General features: G+C 48.6%; 2 protein-coding genes across 2 annotated transcripts; both read right to left on the bottom strand.

Moving 5' to 3' along the window:
* Positions 1 to 16,942: 16,942 nt before the first annotated feature.
* On the bottom strand, positions 16,943 to 17,506 carry LOC127329253 (GPI-anchored protein LLG1-like). The gene is made up of 3 exons (XM_051355784.1): positions 17,428 to 17,506; positions 17,292 to 17,351; positions 16,943 to 17,202 (listed from the first exon to the last, which is right to left on the bottom strand). Exons 1-3 carry the CDS (start codon positions 17,504 to 17,506, stop codon positions 16,943 to 16,945), a joined length of 399 nt encoding a protein of 132 aa, XP_051211744.1.
* Positions 17,507 to 18,232: 726 nt separating this feature from the next.
* LOC127335434 (GPI-anchored protein LLG1) lies at positions 18,233 to 19,413 on the bottom strand. Its single transcript, XM_051362087.2, has 3 exons — positions 19,179 to 19,413; positions 18,964 to 19,026; positions 18,233 to 18,844 (listed from the first exon to the last, which is right to left on the bottom strand). The coding sequence occupies exons 1-3, from the start codon at positions 19,273 to 19,275 to the stop codon at positions 18,585 to 18,587; spliced, it is 420 nt and encodes a 139-aa protein (XP_051218047.1). The 5' UTR covers positions 19,276 to 19,413; the 3' UTR covers positions 18,233 to 18,584.
* Positions 19,414 to 19,676: the final 263 nt, after the last annotated feature.

Below are 19,676 nucleotides of genomic sequence, written 5' to 3'. Positions count from 1 at the left end.
CTGTAGCAGTCTCGCCTCCAGGGGTGGCCTCCTTCGCCGGCGGGCTCCGTGTACTGGCGGCGGCGATGAGGTAGCGATTGGGGCGGCGGAGTGGCTAATCCAGTGAATGGAGAGGTCGAGGAGGGGTGGTGTGAGGAGGAGAAGCGAACGGTGTGCTTAATTTGAGAAGAGGGGCGCCCCTTTTATAGCAGCGTGAGGTGGCCGGGGCGCATGGATGATCTCACCATCGACGACGGTGCTACAGCGGCGGTGATGGACTGGCGATGACGCACGCGGGCAGGCGACGTCCTGGCGGTGACGCAGCGCTTGACGGCGTTGAAAAAGATGCAGAGACGAGGACGAGAGGGGTGACGGGAGCCTGCTGTACCGCAGCGGACGTCGTCGGCGTGGGCGTGGCGCACGGTGTTCCCGCGGACCAATGGCAGTGTCTGGGCGGCTCACCATGGCGTCGTGAAGCGTTTGGCGCTGGAAGCCGGGGCGGGGGTCAACGGAGGTGTCTGGGCGTCGACGTGGCCGAGCGCGTTCTGGAGCGTGCCAGTGCACGCTCTGTCGTGCGCGTGCACGTTCTGGGCGCGTCTGGGCGTCACGTTTTTGGTGCGTCTGGTGCACCATTTTGTCGAGGCTCGTGTCCAAGACGATCAGGGGAGTGTGGGGAAGCTGGTTGGCAAGGTGGTGCACGGTGGAGAGGGCCAGAGGTAGAGGTGGCATGGTGAGCTCATGCCATGCCACGGCATGGCATGTTTTGCCCCTGTTCATGATGCAATCATGCACCAATCCTTGTCTGAGGTGTTTGGCAGGCTAGAGGGAGGAAAATGGAGTACAAATGCTGACCTAGGTTGGATGGTTGAGGCCAAAACCCACTGGGTTGTTTGATGTATGGAGTTGGCAGATTATTGCACACAAGGTGTTTGTAGAAATGGCCGCAAGAAAAATATTTTCAAATTTTGAATTGAATTTTGGTGGAGTGTGATCATATATTATTTGCAGTAGATTGGTGGTGGTGGTGGTCAAAAAGGAGTTGGAATGCAAAAATCCAAAATGCACATGATCTTCACTTTGATCTCTGGTCCCAACTTTGCTTGATGCTATCTCTGAATCCAGAAGGAGTTTGTATAGGGTTGCTTGAGCAAAGTTGTTCACTTTTATGTTGTCTTGGATGAGGTGCAAAGGTTGGGCAAAGTTTAGTTGAGAAAACTTGAAATAACAGGGCTCAAAGTAGGCATCAGGTTAACATTGTCACATGTGACCATATTGCATGTAACTTGGAAATTGAATTTGATTTTGGTTTGATTTGAGTTTCTTCACTTCCAAAAGTGTTTAGTAACCATTTACAACCAATGGTGCAAGACAAAGTGGTCTAGGTTAAGTATTTGCAAAAATGGCGTAAGCCATATGTGTGTGTGGAGATGAATTTTATCTTTTCTTTTCTTATTTCTTTTCTCTTGTATTTGGGTGATCTAAAGATCAATGTTAGGGTTTAGTTATGAGTGTAATCATACAAGCACATAACATGGTCAATTGCACACTCAAGTAAACAAGCAAGTGGTCTATATGCATAGCACTATATGATGAGAAAAAGTTTTTGTTGGTTCTAAATTTTGGTATTTGGGAAACTCTCTCTTTGTCTCTTTATTGAAAATTTGGGATGTTACAAACCCTTCCCCCTTACAAAAGATCTCGTCCCGAGATCTATAGAAAAATTAGGTACTAAAGAGATCTGGGTATTCCTTCTTCATGTCTTCTTCGCGTTCCCAAGTGGCTTCATCTTCAGTGTGATTGCTCCACTGAATCTTCAGGAACTTGATACTCCTGGTGCGGGTGGTCCTGAAAGCTTCTTCAAGGATGCGAATAGGCACTTCACGGTATGTCAAGTCCGTGTTGATATGCACAGAGCGGTGATCGATATTCTTGAACACTTCAGTCTTCTCGGGGACTTCAAGGCACTTCCGGAGTAGCGAGATGTGAAACACATTGTGCACCGCCGACATTTCCTCCGGTAGTTCAAGTTGATATGAAACTTCTCCTCGGCGGCTCAGGACTTTGAATGGTCCGACATATCTGGGGGCGAGCTTTCCTTTCAGCTGGAATCTCTGCATTCCTTTGAGGGGTGACACTTTGAGATAGACAAAGTCTCCAATCTCGAAGGTCATCTCTCGACGTCGCTTGTCGGCGTAGCTCTTCTGTCTTGACTGAGCGGTCTTGAGGTACTCGCGGATCTTGTGCACCTTCTCTTCGGCTTCTCGGAGGACATCTGGTCCAAAGACTTGGCTCTCTCCGACTTGTGACTAGTTCAGGGGGGTACGGCACTTCCTTCCGTACAGAGCTTCAAAGGGGGCCATTTGCAAACTGGCTTGGTAGCTGTTATTGTACGAGAATTCTGCGTAAGGCAGGCAGTCTTCCCACTTGGATCCATATTCTAGGACACAAGCTCTCAACATGTCTTCCAGTATCTGGTTGACTCTCTCGGTCTGTCCGTCAGTCTGAGGGTGATAGGCCGTGCTGAAGTTTAGGCGAGTGCCTAGTCCTTCATGCACTTTCTGCCAGAACCTTGAGGTGAACTGTGATCCTCTATCTGACACTATCGATTTGGGGGTTCCGTGCAGAGCGACTATTCTGGAGATGTAAAGCTCAGCTAGCTTTGGGCCTTGATAGGTGGTTTTGACGGCGATGAAATGGGCGACTTTGGTCAATCTATCGACCACGACCCATATTGAGTCATTGCCTTTGCTGGATGTGGGCAGTCCGGTGATGAAGTCCATTCCTACGGAGTCCCATTTCAATTCCGGAATCTGGAGGGGTTGTAACAGTCCGGCGGGTCGTTGATGTTCTGCCTTGACTCTCTGACAGATGTCACACTTAGCGATATAGCTACCGATCTCTCTCTTCATTCCGTGCCACCAGAATTGTTCTTTTAGGTCTTGGTACATCTTGGTACCTCCGGGGTGGATTGAATAAAGGGTGTCATGGGCTTCTTGCAGGATGACTTGTTTCAAGTCAGAGTCCGATGGTACGCAGAGACGTTCCTTGTACCAAAGCACTCCGGCTTCGTCTACGGTGAATCCGGGGGCTTTTCCTGCAGCTATCTGTTTCTTTATCCCGTCAATGCTAGCGTTGTCCTTCTGGGCTTCCTTGATCTGACCAACCAAGGTGGGTTGCAGTTCTGTGCTGGCTAGGAATCCCTCACTAACAAGTTCCAGTCTGAACTGCTCAAACTCTTGATGCAAGCTGGGCTGTTCGGTCGCGAGCATGGAGTTCAACTGGCACGGCAGTCGACTCAAAGCATCCGCTACCACATTGGCCTTGCCGGGGTGGTAGTGAATCTCCATGTCGTAATCCTTGATCAGTTCGATCCATCGGCGTTGTCTCATGTTTAGCTCTTTCTGGGTGAATATGTATTTGAGGCTTTTGTGGTCGGAGTAGATCTCGCATCGATTACCCATGAGGTAATGACGCCAAACTTTCAAGGCTAAGACCACGGCTGCAAGCTCGAGGTCATGGGTTGGGTAATTCTGTTCATGTTGCTTGAGTTGTCTTGAAAGGTAGGATACAACCTTGCCTTCTTGCATAAGCACGCATCCAAGTCCAGTCTTGGAGGCATCGCAATATACGTCAAAGGGTTTTGCGATATCTGGCATGATCAGTATTGGGGCTGTTGTCAGTCTACTCTTGAGCTGTTGAAAGCTCTTTTCGCATTTGTCGGTCCACTCAAACTTTCTGTCCTTTTTCAGCAGTTGGGTCATTGGTCGAGCGATGCTCGAAAAGCCTTCTACAAATCTGCGGTAATATCCGGCTAATCCAAGAAAAGCGCGGACCTCGGTTTGAGTGGTTGGGGCTTGCCATTCCATAACGGTTTTAATCTTGGCGGGATCTACGGCAATTCCACCTGCAGACAAGATGTGTCCCAGGAATCCAACTTCCTTTAGCCAAAACTCACATTTGCTGAACTTGGCATATAGTTGGTGGTGTCTAAGGGTTTCTAGGACCATCTCCAAGTGTTGTTCATGTTCCTCTTCGGACTTGGAGTAGACAAGAATGTCGTCGATGAACACAACGACAAATTTGTCCAGAAATTCCATGAAGATCTTATTCATGAGGTTCATGAAGTAAGCGGGGGCATTGGTTAATCCAAACGACATGACGTTGTACTCGTACAACCCATATCTAGTGGTAAAGGCAGTCTTGGGAATATCGGTGGCTCGAATCTTCAGCTGATGATAACCAGTTCTAAGATCTATCTTGGAGAAAACTTTGGCTCCGGTCAACTGGTCAAACAGATCTTCTATCTTTGGTAGAGGGTATTTGTTTTTGATGGTGACGTCGTTAAGCTTACGGTAGTCCGTACATAAACGATTGGCACCATCCTTCTTGTCCACAAATAAAACTGGTGATCTCCAGGGGGATGCACTCGGGCTAATCAAACCTTTGGCTAGCATATCGTCAATCTGCTTCTTCAGCTCCACTAGCTCTGCTGGGTTCATGCTATAGGCTCTCTGGGCGATAGGTCCAGTTCCAGGGATTAGCTCGATGATGAACTCGATATCCCTATCCGGGGGCATACCGGGTAGATCATCTGGAAATACATCAGGGTAGCGACAAACGACCCTGATTTGATCCAGAGTTGGCTTTGCTATACTTGAGTTGCAGGTGAATTTTCTGGGTAGTTTTTCAGAGACGTGCTCAACTACGATACCGGTGCTGCTAGTCATGGTTATGGCTTTCTTGGCACAGTCTATCAATCCGTTGTGTTTGGACATCCAGTCCATTCCTAGGACAACTTCCAACCCTTTTGTTCCCAGTATGATTAGATTCGCAAAGAAATCTACATCATGGATTTTGATTGGCACATTTTTGCAAAATTTTCTAGCTTTGGTGGTTGATCCGGGGATTTGAACTATCATGACATGCTTCAAACTGAGGGGTTGAATTTTACTTGTGGATGCAAAGTCTTCGGTGACAAAGGAATGAGATGCTCCAGAATCAAACAACACTCTGGCAGGGATGTGGTTGACAGAAAACATACCCAGTACAACATCGGGTGCTTCCTGGGCTTCTTCAGCGCTCATGTGGTAGAGGCGGCCGTTGCGGTTGTTGGGGTTGTTGGGGGCGAACTTCTTGCCGGTGGAGACACGGCGTTGCTGCTGAGCAGGGGCAGCGGTGTTGCCGGCGAGCTTGGCCAGACGCTTGGGACACTCGTTGGAGTAGTGCCCCACTACACCACACTCATAACAAGTGATAGTGGCCTTGTCCGGCTTGTTCGCAACGGGAACGGCATTGCTCCCGGTTCTGGGGGCGGTGTTGGTGTTGTTGTTGTTAGGGGCTCGGGGTGGAGCGCGGTTGTAGTTGTGATTGTTGTTGTTGTTGTTGTAGTTGTTGTTGTAGCCTCCTGGCTTGGAGTTTCCTCCACTCCGGTTCTGATAACCGGGGCGAGAGTTCTGCATCGGTGGCTTGTTGTTTCTCGGAGTGAAACCTCCGCTTGAGCTAGGGCGAAACCTTTGGGGGTGGCTTGATCCACTCTGATTTGCCATGCGGCGCTTGCGGTTCTCATTGGCTTGGTGTAACTTGCCTTCCATCTGGATGGCGGAGTCAACAAGGGCTTCGAGGTCGGCGAAGGGGATGTTGACGAGGACAGTCTGCATCTCATCATGCAGTCCGTTCAGGAATCTCTCCTTCCTCTTGTCAACGGTGTCGGTTTCATCAGGGGCATACCTTGATAAGGTGAGAAACTTGTCGCGGTATTCAACCACCGTCATGCGACCCTGTTTCAGTTCACGGAATTCATCCCTCATCTTCTTGATAAGACCCGGGGGTACATGGTACTTGCTGAACTTCAGTTTGAAATCCTCCCAAGTCATGAATTGACCTCCATTCATGGCACGGGTGCTTGTCCACCAAGCGCGGGCTGGTCCAGCGAGATAATGAGTGGCGAACAAGACTTTCTCGTTGGCTTCCACTCCGGCTACTTCCAGATTGTTCTCCATAGTCTGGAGCCAATCGTCGGCGTCGAGGGGTTCCTCGGTCTTGCTAAACACCGGAGGGTTGGTGTTTTGGAAGTTCTTGAGCTTGGATCCGCGGTGGTCATGATTTCCATGGCCTTGGTTAGCGATGTTCTGCAAGGCGATGAGGTTGGCTTGACGTTCAGCTCTTTCGGTTTCCCGGTCAGCAAGGTGGTTTGCAAAGATTGCAGCATCGCGTCGTTGGTGCGATTTGGAGGGGCCATCTGAATATATAGAAGATTATGAGATAAGGGGGAACATTCTATGGTTCATTTTGGTTAAGTTTGAAAACAATTTGAAAACTTGTAAACTTTTCATGACAAACATAACATTCATTCATTCATACAACGCATAGTACAAACTACACACATACTCCAATGGTTTTAAGAACCATTCTCGAGCTACGATACAAGGGACGGGATACAACTCACACCTACTATAAGTGAAACTAGTGCAACTCCTCCTCATCATCATCCACATCGATAGGGATGATTCCATCCTCTCCGGCCTCCAGAAACTCGTAGTCCTCCTCCTCGGTGTTCTCATCCTCCTCAAAGTCGTCGTCGTCACTCAGGAAGGCGCCTCCTCCCTGAAGGTCTTCACCTTCTTCCTCCATCTCATTCAGCTGAGCTTCCTGAGCCTGAACAGTGGCCTCAAGTGACGCGATCCGGGCGCGAAGGCGACGAATCGTAGCGTCCTTCTTGGCACGCTGCTGGCGAAGGCTCCTGCGATCGTTGTTGAGGAGCTTGATCGCCTCACCCTGCTCGGTGATGTGAGCATGGGTCTGGTTCGCGTAAGCGCGAGAGGCGTCGAGGTCCCTCTGAGTCTGGTAGAGCATGAAGTCCAAGTGATCCACATGGTGCCTCAACTGGGGGTGCAGGGGCACATCCATAGGTCTTCCATCAGAGTTACGCCTTGCGAGATGCGCAAAGCGTTCCTCCCGAAGTGCTTCCACATTCTGTCCGCACAGGCGAGCAAGTGCTTCCTGAAGAGCACGTGCAAGCCCGTCGAGCCAGTTGCTTTCCCTGAAAGAGAAAAGGATCCTCTCAGAGGTGGGAGGCTCCAGCTTGCCCCTCAAGTCAGCGGTGATAATCCACTGCAGTTCCCCTCCCGGCTGGTCGTCCACCTGAATCCCGTGAAACTCGGGGTGTGGGCGGCCAAGGTGATCCGACAGGGAGTCGAGGTCATGCTCGAAGATCAAGCTTCCACCACTTCCAAGCTGGTAGAACTTGGTGTTGATGGGTTCATTCGGCTCCATCTGAAAGCGAAAAAGATGGGTAAGTTAGAGAGTGAACAAGTGTGGCAAACTTTTAAGTAGATTTAAGTAAGGAGGAACATGAGTCACCAAGTTTTGAAAAAGTCTCAAAGACAAGAGGGTAAGTAAATTTTCACAAATATTCTCTTCATTTTGATTTCAAAGTTAAGTTTTCTTTTGAACGTCCATTCTCACTAGGGTCTTCTAAGGTCAAACAATGGCTCTGATACCAACTTGTCAACACCCGGATTTTTAAGCCCGGATGCCTATTATGTCATACATCGCAATCCCAGGAATATTGTTGTTGCGAGGCATAATAGTTAAGTATCACAGTCATCATTCATTACAAACCATAAGGTCTTACAATTGGAATCACATCATCCATATTACACAAATAGTTGATCTATTGATCAACGAACAAACACAAGTTCATAGCGGAAGCGTAAGATACAAGGACTCTCTAGTCCACAGGCCAACGCTTGACGTCGGAAGACTCCTAGTTGTCGTAGGCGTCCTGCTGGTCTTCACCTTGATAGTTCTGCTCGTCTTCATACTCTGGCCATTTGAATAGCCAGGGACAAAGCCGTGAGTACGTTGAGTACTCGCAAACTAATACTATTGTAAGTGCTATTCAGTTCTAGTAGGGGTACTAAGCTCTAGTTTGATTTGCATAAAGCCAGTTTTATTTCATAAGCAGTTTAGTAAAAGACTCAACTTTGCTAACTAACTTAGGTGGGAACATTAGTGTCATTCCCACAACTCTGTTGTGATTCAAGTCAAGTCACCCTTCACTATTCAATCTTTTCAAGATATTTTGATACCGGAAACTGTATGGCCTTTCCAACCGTCCGTAACCGTGGACGCGGCTATTCGAATAGTTTTACACTCTGCAGAGGTTGCACACTTGTGCCACAACATTTGATTACATCCGTCGGGAATAATCCCGAATCGTCGTAACTCAGTACGCGGATCATCAACCTTAACCTTTCACTTATATATCCTAGTATAGGCACCTCTCCCCATGAGCTTGGCCTCCCAGTGAAGACAAACCGTCAGCCTGGGAACTGCACAGGGCTTGGCCGTACAATTCACCTCAATTCACATCATTTCTCAACAACGGAGGCAGCCTCGGCGTAACCCCTATGATGCTTGTTCAGAGGGAACCCATACTAAGACACACAAACTTCCAGCTAAGCCCTACCCATACTCAGGTATTGTGGGGGTACTTGTAAATTGGGAAGGTATCGCATCCAAACCGATATCAGTTTTAAATCAAAAATCACCATCTTCTCTTGGTCATATCACCTTTCAAAAATCATTCAAAAACAACTTCACTTCACCAAGTTCCCATCTAGAGTAGTCAAGTTTTATTTGTTAGCAATAGCACTAATCATGAGGGGTGCTAACTTAGCATTGCTTGTTCTAGCTTTAAGCTTGGTGCTCATATGCTACTCTAGACCAAGTGAATTATAAATCAAAAAGTACTTTGAAAATAAAGCAGTAAAACTTGTATAGTAAAAAAAATGGGGATAGGACCACTAAGCATAAGGTAAAAAGGGGTGATGCATTGCTCTTGAGAGCTTTGCACTTAGCAAGTATATTAGCTTGCCTTGGTGGTGGTATTGATCAAATTGATCTTCTTCTCCTTGGGAGTAAGCCTCCTCCTCCTCTTGATACTCTTCCGTACTAGCGTCTAAAATACGAATACGAAGTACAATCACCACACAAGCTTAATTAACTAGGCTAATGCACACCTCATGGGTCACACAATCTAAGCTAACATCACAACATGCTTATTACATAAGTTGGCTTTGGTGTATTCTCCAGAAAAATGATTTCCTCTCATTACCCACAACTTAGTGTTTCTATTCCATTCTTGAGAGAAATAAATTCCTCTCATTGAATCTTGTTAAGATTTAATCTCCTCAAATAATATTATATGACCTAGGTTGACCAAGGTCAACCTCTTCATAAGTATTACTTGGGAAAATAATTTAAATGAGGTGGATCACCTCATACTATTTAAATAACACTACATTTGATTTAAATCTCAAGTAATTCATATAAGAGAGTTTGAAACCAGGGGTCCAAGCATCCCATGAATTCATGTGAGACAGGTTTAAATGAAATGTAAAACTCCACAATATTTACTTTAATAGTTTTGGACAATATCAACTAGTTAAACTAGTCAAATGATCCTTTAATTAAACTAGGGCATGATCATGCAAAGTGACCACACCATTTTATTTCATAAACAATTAGTGTAAGTCAAAAGTGAGCTATTGGAGTTGGAATTAACTTAATATCTAATTTGGTTGATTTTTAAGAATTATTTGAATAGGGAAAAGTCCCTGTATTGTTCTTTTTATCACATTTATTCTATAACAGAACTAGAGTTGGGGCCAGTGTAGTTTTGTAGATAATTTGACAAAGTTTCCAAATATATAAAATTTGTCAAATTTGGTTTGGTAGATTTTCCCCTATTTAATTTTGAAAACAGCATCTGAGAATAGTTAACCAAATTCAAAAATTCAAATTCAAACGATGGGCTTAGGCGGGAACTGCTAACGGGCTAACCCGCAGAGGAAGGAAATGGGCCGGCCCAGTACTGCGTCTGGCGCAGCGGGCCGCCTGACAGTGTGGGGACCACATGTCAGCGTGTTTTAAAACACCGAATCGGTATGAGAGAGGTGGACCGTAGGATTAGAATCGGATCGGACGAACGACGTTCGTCGTCGTCTCCGACGAGAAGCGAGGCTACTGGCGGCGACGGCAGGGGGTCGACGGCTCACCGGCGGCGCGGCGAGGGTCGGCGAAGAGCGGAGAAGACGTTGGCGAGGTAGAGGAAGCAGCCTGTAGCAGTCTCGCCTCCAGGGGTGGCCTCCTTCGCCGCGGGCTCCGTGTACTGGCGGCGGCGACGAGGTAGCGATTGGGGCGGCGGAGTGGCTAATCCAGTGAATGGAGAGGTCGAGGAGGGGTGGTGTGAGGAGGAGAAGCGAACGGTGTGCTTAATATGAGAAGAGGGGCGCCCCTTTTATAGCAGCGCGAGGTGGCCGGGGCGCATGGATGATCTCACCATCGACGACGGTGCTACAGCGGCGGTGATGGACTGGCGATGACGCACGCGGGCAGGCGACGTCCTGGCGGTGATGCAGCGCTTGACGGAGTTGAAAAAGATGCAGAGATGAGGACGACAGGGTGACGGGAGCCTGCTGTACCGCAGCGGACGTCGTCGGCGTGGGCGTGGCGCACGGCGTTCCCGCGGACCAATGGCAGTGTCTGGGCGGCTCACCGTGGCGTCGTGAAGCGTTTGGCGCTGGAAGCCGGGGCGGGGGTCAACGGAGGCGTCTGGGCGTCGACGTGGCCGGGCGCGTTCTGGAGCGTGCCAGTGCACGCTCTGTCGTGCGCGTGCACGTTCTGGGCGCGTCTGGGCGTCACGTTTTTGGTGCGTCTGGTGCACCATTTTGTCGAGGCTCGTGTCCAAGACGATCAGGGGAGTGTGGGGAAGCTGGTTGGCAAGGTGGTGCACGGTGGAGAGGGCCAGAGGTAGAGGTGGCATGGTGAGCTCATGCCATGCCACGACATGGCATGTTTTGCCCCTGTTCATGATGCAATCATGCACCAATCCTTGTCTGAGGTGTTTGGCAGGCTAGAGGGAGGTCAATGGAGTACAAATGCTGACCTAGGTTGGATGGTTGAGGCCAAAACCCACTGGGTTGTTTGATGTATGGAGTTGGCAGATTATTGCACACAAGGTGTTTGTAGAAATGGCCGCAAGAAAAATATTTTCAAATTTTGAATTGAATTTTGGTGGAGTGTGATCATATATTATTTGTAGTAGATTGGTGGTGGTGGTGGTCAAAAAGGAGTTAGAATGCAAAAATCCAAAATGCACATGATCTTCACTTTGATCTCTGGTCCCAACTTTGCTTGATGCTATCTCTGAATCCAGAAGGAGTTTGTATAGGGTTGCTTGAGCAAAGTTGTTCACTTTTATGTTGTCTTGGATGATGTTTAAAGGTTGGGCAAAGTTTAGTTGAGAAAACTTGAAATAACAGGGCTCAAAGTAGGCATCAGGTTAACATTGTCACATGTGACCATATTGCATGTAACTTGGAAATTGAATTTGATTTTGGTTTGATTTGAGTTTCTTCACTTCCAAAAGTGTTTAAAAGTGTTTAGTAACCATTTACAACCAATGGTGCAAGCCAAAGTGGTCTAGGTTAAGTATTTGCAAAAATGGCATAAGCCATATGTGTGTGTGGAGATGAATTTTATCTTTTCTTTTCTTATTTCTTTTCTCTTGTATTTGGGTGATCTAAAGATCAATGTTAGGGTTTAGTTATGAGTGTAATCATACAAGCACATAACATGGTCAATTGCACACTCAAGTAAACAAGCAAGTGGTCTATATGCATAGCACTATATGATGAGAAAAAGTTTTTGTTGGTTCTAAATTTTGGTATTTGGGAAACTCTCTCTTTGTCTCTTTATTGAAAATTTGGGATGTTACATTCATCCTTCCTTCGGAGTTCAGCGCCCCGGGGTTAGACGAGGCACCTGTGGCACAACTTGACTGCGGCCCACGGCCGGTTATCTTTGAGAAGCCACGAGAAAGAAGTTACAGACATCTGAAGGCCCTGTACTTGCGAGGTTATATCGATGGGTGGCCTGTCAATAAGATGCTGGTGGACACCGGAGCGGCAGTCAACATTATGCCATACTCTATGCTACGTCGGTTGGGACGATCTAGCTCGGATCTGATCAAGACCAACGTGACATTGAGCGATTTCAACGGCCAAGCGTCTGACGCACAAGGTGTTCTGAACGTGGATCTGACCGTAGGAAGGAAAACTATCCCTACGACGTTCTTCATCGTCGATAGCAAGAGCACCTATGCTGTTCTGCTAGGAAGAGATTGGATCCACGCCAACTGTTGCATTCCCTACACGATGCACCAATGCGTAATACAGTGGGACGGAAATGAGGTAGAGGTCGTCCAGGCCGATGACTCAGCCGAGATTTCAACGGCTGGCATGAATGCTTGGGAAGCAGCAGGCCAAGAGCCACTCTCAGGTATCAATTTGGACGACTGCGAGCGCATCGACGTGACGAAGGGCAGGGTTAGGCTGGTCTTATCCACTGGCCTGACCGTGTAGCAAGGACGAACCAATGAGCAAACGTGGCGAGGCCGATCCTTGGGATCGGCCCCAAAGATATATGAAGGAAAATTACAAAACCTTCATTGAGCGCTTCGATCAATATGGAGGCCGATTCCAGCAATCGGCCAAAATTATCCTCACCACATGTTCTGCTTGGAATCTACTGGGCAGCGGTTTTACGTCGGCTGATGAGTTAGGAAAAATCGACATTGGTCCTACCGAAGCCGACGTGCAAATACAGTGCCTTGGCTAAACTACAGAGCCGATATCTGCAGTTACCTGACAGATTCGGCTCGGGGGGCACCTAGTCAGATGAACATGTGCAGATAAACATGTGTGCAGTGAAACATTGGGGGCCGATTAGAAAAAATCGGCCAGTAAAAAAAAAAATCAGCATCACGATATACAGCCGATGCAAGGACATCGACTTTAGAACTAAGAGACAAAGCCGATGCACAGCCATCGACTCTAGTATAACTACGCAGGATCTACTGGCTATGTGTTCAAAGCGCGGATCTTCACCAAGTCCAGTTCAGCTGTGGGGCCTTCTGCTTCCTCGAGGGAGTAAAACAATGAGAGCTTCCTCAGCTGCCTTGAGCCGATTCTGGTGCCTGAACCTTCTCGTGTTGGGTTTTCAACCCTTTGTGCCAGTTCAGCAGTGCTGTCAGAAGAAATATATCGGCTTTCGAGGGAAGAAGGGTGATCGGCTTTGGTGCATCCTCACCGGTATTCTCGCCTTGAGTAAGGCTCGGGGGGCAGCAGTCCTGGTAGATGCTCTGTTTAGGAGCTGATTGGGGTGCCATCGGCTGATCCTTCGTCACAACCTTCTTCACAAAATGATGAGTGCTCGAAGAAGACCATTGGGCCTGGTTGGAAGAATTCAAAGGCTCTCTTGAAGATTCTACATTATCCACCAGATCTCAAGATCATCAGTTGAAGAATTGGAGGATGGATCGTGGAGGATCGATGCGTTGCTATCGGCCTAGTAAGCATTGGCTAAGGGGACGAATCGGCGAAATCAGTATGAGGAGAAATCGGCTAAATTGGCTCAAGGGAAATCGGCAAAATCAAATTGGGGAAATTCTTCATTGATAAGCAAGATTTCTTACATAAAGAGCTGATTGCTCTCAAAAGGGAGTACTAGGGATACATTGCCCCGTCTACTACTACTGATCCTATGCTAATGGTCCTAATCTATGGGCCGTCGCTGCCCTCGTCGTCGCCGTCGTCGCCGCTGTCGGCGCTACTCCCGGCGGGCTCGTCGTCGCTGCTCCAGCGGCCGCCGGCCGGGCCCTCATTGTCCTCATCCTCCTCGTCAGCGTCGTCGTCGCCGGCCGCCGAAGTCGCTGAGGTTCCCCGGCCGTGCGTAACCGTTTGGCCGGCGGCTCGTCGGAGGAGGCGTCGTCCTCCTCCTCTTCTTCCTCCTTCTCCTCCTCCTCCTCCTCGGGGGAGGTGAAGTCATCGCAGGAGAAGCGATCGTCATCGCTCTCCTCCTCCGTTTCCCCGTCGGCGAGGAAGCGGAGGTCACTTTCCCCGTCGATCAAGGACTTGTCGTCCTCAGACCAGACGGAGAAGTCGTGGCTAGACTCCTCCCCGGCTTCGATGGCGCGGCGGGTGTTCGCCGCGTGGACCTCCTCCTGGTTCGGCTCCGGCGTCGGCTCGCGGGAAGAGGAGGACTGGGTGGAAAGATCCGATGAAGCAGAGGAGGAAGAAGACATGGTAGCGCAGGAGGGTTTTTGGAGTGCTAATGCGAAGGGGATGCGGAAGTAAACTGTTCGGAGCGGTTAAATAAAAGGGGATATGGTGGAAACTCAATGCCACAGCAGTTTCCGAGGAAGTGGTGCCTAAAAGAAAAAAAAAACTGCCAGGTCACGCGGAGAAGTTGAGAAGGCAAGGCATCATGATGAAGGATACTGCGACGGTTCTGCCACGACATGACCCAACGAAGAAAAAGCAGAGTGATTTTGGAATTATCAATTCCAAAACCAGGGGGGCATGTGTTATCACCAGAATTTGACCGAGTCAGAGGTGGGCCGCGATCAAGATGGATTTGAAGAATATACAAGGAAGAAACACGTGAATCGGCCTGTTATGCAAAGTTTGGGCTAGTTGGCCCGTGTATCTGTAATATAGTAGGATACGTGTCGGTTAGGTAGAGTTTGTCTCGTGCACGGTGGGGATTATTCCCACGTTAGAAAGTCCCCTGGACTATAAATATGTATCTAGGGTTTATGAAATAAACAACAACCATCGTTCAACACAAATCAATCTAGGCGCATCGCCAACTCCTTCGTCTCGAGGGTTTCTTCCGGGTAAGCATCATGCTGCCTAGATCGCATCTTACGATCTAGGCTGTACAAGTTTATTCGTTACCATGCGTTGCTCGTACTGAAGCCTTTTTGATGGCGAGCAACGTAGTTATCTTAGATGTGTTAGGGTTAGCATTGTTCTTCGTATCATATGCTGTCGTAGTGCAACCCTTATACATCTAGCCGCCCTTACACCTATCTTAGGTGTAGGGGCGGCACCCCGCTTGATCATTATTTAGTAGATCCGATCCGTTACGGTTGCTCCTTGTTCTTCAAGGATTAGTTTAATATCTGCAATAGTTAGGCCTTACAAAGGGTTGGAGGATCCAGCGACGCGTAGGGTGTAGTTTGCTAGCCCTAGACAGGATGTTCCGGGGATCAACCTCGTGTTGGTTTTTAGGCCTTGTCTAGGATCGGCTTACTATCACCGTACGTGACCGCGAGGCCCAATCGTGAGTAGGATGATCCGATTATGCGGTGAAAACCCTAAATCGTCGTAGATCGTTTTAGCTTTATCTTGATCAAGCAGGACCACCATATATTCGTGCACCTCGTACGAATCATGGGTGGATCGGCTCCTTGAGCCGATTCACAGGATAACCTGAGAGCCGATCGAGGCTCGTATTTAATGTTTACGTGTATGCCATGCAGGAAACTAAGCGAGGCATCTCCATCACCTTCCTGACCAGGTATAGGTCAGGTGGCACGCCCTTGCACCAGCATCGGACGTGCGTGCCGGAGGCTTTGCGGGCCGTCGCTCGGAGGGACCAGGGCCAGCCGCAGCCCTAAGTTGTTCCCGGCTCTACTGTGTTGCCCGTCGCTGCTCGCCGGTGGGTTTCTGACCGCAACAGAACCGTGACCTAGGCCTTTGTGGTGAGGGTCACCGGAGATTTAGGTGAGGCGCCTTCGTGGCGTTCGGTGTGTGGTGTGAGTACCGCATCTTGGGGTGAGGCCTTTGTGGCGTTGGTGTGCATCGAGCAACCACATCTCAAGGTGAGCCTCTTGTGGCGTTCGGGAGCACTAAGCTACCGCACCTCTCCAACGGAGATTAGCACTCGCAAGAGTGTGAACTTCGGGATAAATCATCGTCTCTCGCGTGCCTCGGTTATCTCTATACCCGAGCTCTTTACTTATGCACTTTACCTTGTGATAGCCATCGTGCTTGAACTTATATATATCTTGCTATCACATAAGTTGCTTGTATTGTTTAGCATAAGTTGTTGGTGCACATAGGTGAACCCTTGCTTAGAATAAGTTGTTGGTGCACATAGGTGAACCATAGTATATAGTCTTTGGGCTTGACAAAGTAAACACTAGTTTTATTCCTCATTTGTTAAGCCCATCTCGTAAAAGTTTTAAACCGCCTATTCACCCCCCCTCTAGGCGACATCCGTGTCCTTTCAAGAAGAAAAGTAAATATTTTTGTATTTTCGTAATAAAATAACTCATCAATTAGAAAACAATGTAAAATCAATCTAAAGGTGTTTCTTATGATAAAAAGTGGACCGGGCTTCATGGATTCACTTGACTATTCTATCGTAAAGTTGTGGTGGACAAAAAACAATTCATCAATGAGATATGAATGTACAAATAATATTATATGTAAGATCAGAATTGATATGAGCATCACGTCCTAACATAGAGATGATGCAACACATCTCTCGTATACTCCACAAGAAAGAAACTTAATCAATCTTGTATTGAAAATTAACGGAGCATGCAATAAGCACTTTGACATACATGGGTATGCACCGCATTCATGCATGGCTATTAGGTATATATATACACCATGTATTTTGGGTATGTAAGATTCAACATGTATTTTGCGAGTATTGAGTTTGGTTCACAGAGATCATGGTGCACCGGTTAATTTACCTATATATACATATTTTAATAAATTGTATTAAAGTTAGTGGAGGCGCTTTCGTGAAAAGCATACTATGGCGAGAAGGGAGCACATGCTTTTCCGATTATCCCCTTACTCCGACAGAGGATTGCCACGCGCTCATAAAAAGAAAGGACCACATGTTTAAATTAAGGAAATAAGGATCCAGTACATGATAACACTCGCGTAGGTAACCATTTCTCTTGTGGGATACTACTGCATGTTCTACCACATCGCATTCCGGTAATTACATGACAACACGCGCGTGCTGCAATTGTAAGTAACACAGGCAAAGCAGAAATAATAGCTTAGGCGTGGATGACGGGTTGCTGATGAATTCAGCGAGGAGGGCAGCTGATCCCGAATTCCGAATCCCCGCAGAAGCCGAAGTACCCTATGGGCACGCTGCAGAATGTTTGGGCCTTGTCCAGCAGCTCAACGTTGCAGCCGTTGGTGAGCTCGTCGACCAGGTCCGAGTAGGGGCAGGCGAAGTCCTTGACCGCCGCGCAGCACTGCGGCTTCGGTATCTCCTGCCCCCTGCATTTGCTCCCCATCTTGCCCATTTCTCGCATCTCGTCGAACGGCACCGGGCAAAACCCTGCACGTATTCGTACGAGTCTACGAGTACTGCGCATGCATGTTCGAATCATCAACCATGCATGTTCGTCAGGCTGCAGGCATTGTTACCTCTGGCAAAGCCGATGAGTTTGCGGGGCGTCGACGGCGCCGTGCCTTTGAGTACCTCCACTGATCAGGCGACGAATCGAGCGGTCAGCGAAATGCAGGCAATTGGAGGAGAGGAATTCCTACTAGCGGTACGTACTTGTTATGAAGCGTGGCTGCGGCGCGGCGGCGACCAGAGACAGCACGACGCATAGCAGGACGGCGGCGGAGGAACCCATGCCTCTCCTACCTACGGCCGGGGAAGAAGATCGAGACCGGGGCGGTGCTGGTTCGTGGGTAGAATTCTTCTCTATTAGTGAAAATGGCAATTTTTTGCCTCATTTAAAAAAATAAAATATCCATGGTAATTAGCAAAATACTCCCGCTACTGGGGGTGTGGGGTGTGTGTGTGGTGTGTGTGTGTGGGGGGGGGGGGGGGGGGGGTCTGACCCCTGATCACCCCCACTGCCTCCGCCCCCGGTTCATTGACCTTGGTACATATATATCGGTTTTGCTATATGTCTCAGTCAACTGAGATTTTCTTAAGTCTAAGTCACTTACAAAAAAGTAGTTGAGTTGCATTTTTCTATTAAAAAATTGCAATTGCACTTTTCTGCCAGAAATGTGCAACTGGACTGAGTTGCACTTTTCTGAGTTGACTGAGACTTAAGAAAATCTCAGTCAACTGAGACATAGACATACACTGCACCTTGTCTAGTTTACTGTTAGCCTTTGTAAAAGTTAGCTTATGCTTCTATCTGTTTGCAAGTTAACACGTGGCGCGTGACATGTGTTGACAAATGTTGCACCGCGTGGGGCACGACTTTCATATTGAGAATCCTAGTACATGTTTTTTCAATACTACGTATTTCTCTCTTTTGCTTGGAAATGGAGGACGAAAACCCTCAGGTCTCTCTGGCCGATACGTGATCAATTGCCAGACGTTCATTCAGTAGATACCCAACTGGTCACACAGGGATGATCAATCAAATTAATAACAGCAATAGTTACATGTACCAAGCATGACAGCGCGCGCGCACGCGTACATGTGCCGTTTCTCTTGTCAGTCGGATACTGCATGCTGGATATAGATGTTGTACCACACCATATCAATTCCAGCAATCATCCATCTTTGACAACAGATCGATACCTAGTAGGATGGATGGATCGCGTACGTACGTCGCGCGAAGAACAAGAAAGTATATCTAGCAAGCAAGGTAAAGTAAAGAAAATGGTTAGGCGCCATGGATGACGCCAATGAAGGTCTGGCCGGCCGGCCGGCTGGCAGGCAGCACACGCATACTGTTTGTTGACGAATTAGCTGACGGGGCACGACAACCCCATGGTCGAGTCCCCGCACATGGCGAAGTATCCCGCAGGCATTCTGCAGAAGTCGTGGATCTTCATCAGCAGATCAACGGAGCATCCGTTGGTGACGTCGTCAAGCAGGGCGGAGTAGGGGCACGCGACGCTCCTGAACGCCTCGCAGCACGACGGCAACGGCACCTCCTGCCCCCTGCACTTGTTGGCGATCTTGGTTATCTGCTTCCTCTCGTCGAACTGCACGGGGCAGAACCCTGCGTGATGTATCATACACATGCATGGTTATATATGGTTATGCCCGGATCCATGGCTCGAGCTAGCGTGAACCGTGGGACGATTCACGGTTATTTATCGGTACATAGATTGTTGTTACCTGCGGGAAAGCCCATCATGAGCTTGCGGGACGATGCTGGCTCCGTGGCTTTAAGCGCCTCCACTGATCAGGCGATGAATCGAGTGGTCAGTGAGATGCAGAGAATATACAAGTAGAGGGGGAAGAAGAGATGCACAAAGTCATTATTAGCTTGCTCAATATGGGATTTTGTATGCATGCGCGCATGCCCTGCAATCCCAGCTAGCCGTACGTACTTGTTATGAAGCGTGGCTCCGGCGCGGCGGACGCGGCGGCGACCACGGACAGCGCGACGCAGAGCAGGACGGCGGCGGCGGCGGCGGAGGAACCCATGCCTCTCCCACGTACGGCCGGGGAAGAAGATGGAGACCGGGGGCGGTGCCGGTTCGTGGGTAGAACACGAACACCTGCGTGTTTTATTTTATTGAAATGCCGTTCAAGGCAACAAGCTGGTAGGAGATGATCAGCGCCGAGCATCCCCTTCTTATAGCGTGTCCTCAGGTGCTAATTTTGAAGATGGCGAGTGGTACGTAGACGTGGTTGGAGCCTCTGTGGACCTCGTTCTTCCGAGGAGGACACGTGACTGGAGGGAATTTGTGGTGATCGATCGATTTTATGGGATGACCATGTCAACGAGATAATAGTGGTATTTTGACAGTGCGTGGCTCTCAGCTGTGTTCCTAATGTAGGAGGAGTCTTTAATTAGCAGGAGCCATGCAGTGATGAAGGTGGTC

This window comes from Lolium perenne, chromosome 2 (genome assembly GCF_019359855.2).
Source record: "Lolium perenne isolate Kyuss_39 chromosome 2, Kyuss_2.0, whole genome shotgun sequence".
Lineage (NCBI taxonomy): Eukaryota > Viridiplantae > Streptophyta > Magnoliopsida > Poales > Poaceae > Lolium > Lolium perenne.
This window is presented reverse-complemented; position numbering and strand designations above follow the sequence as displayed.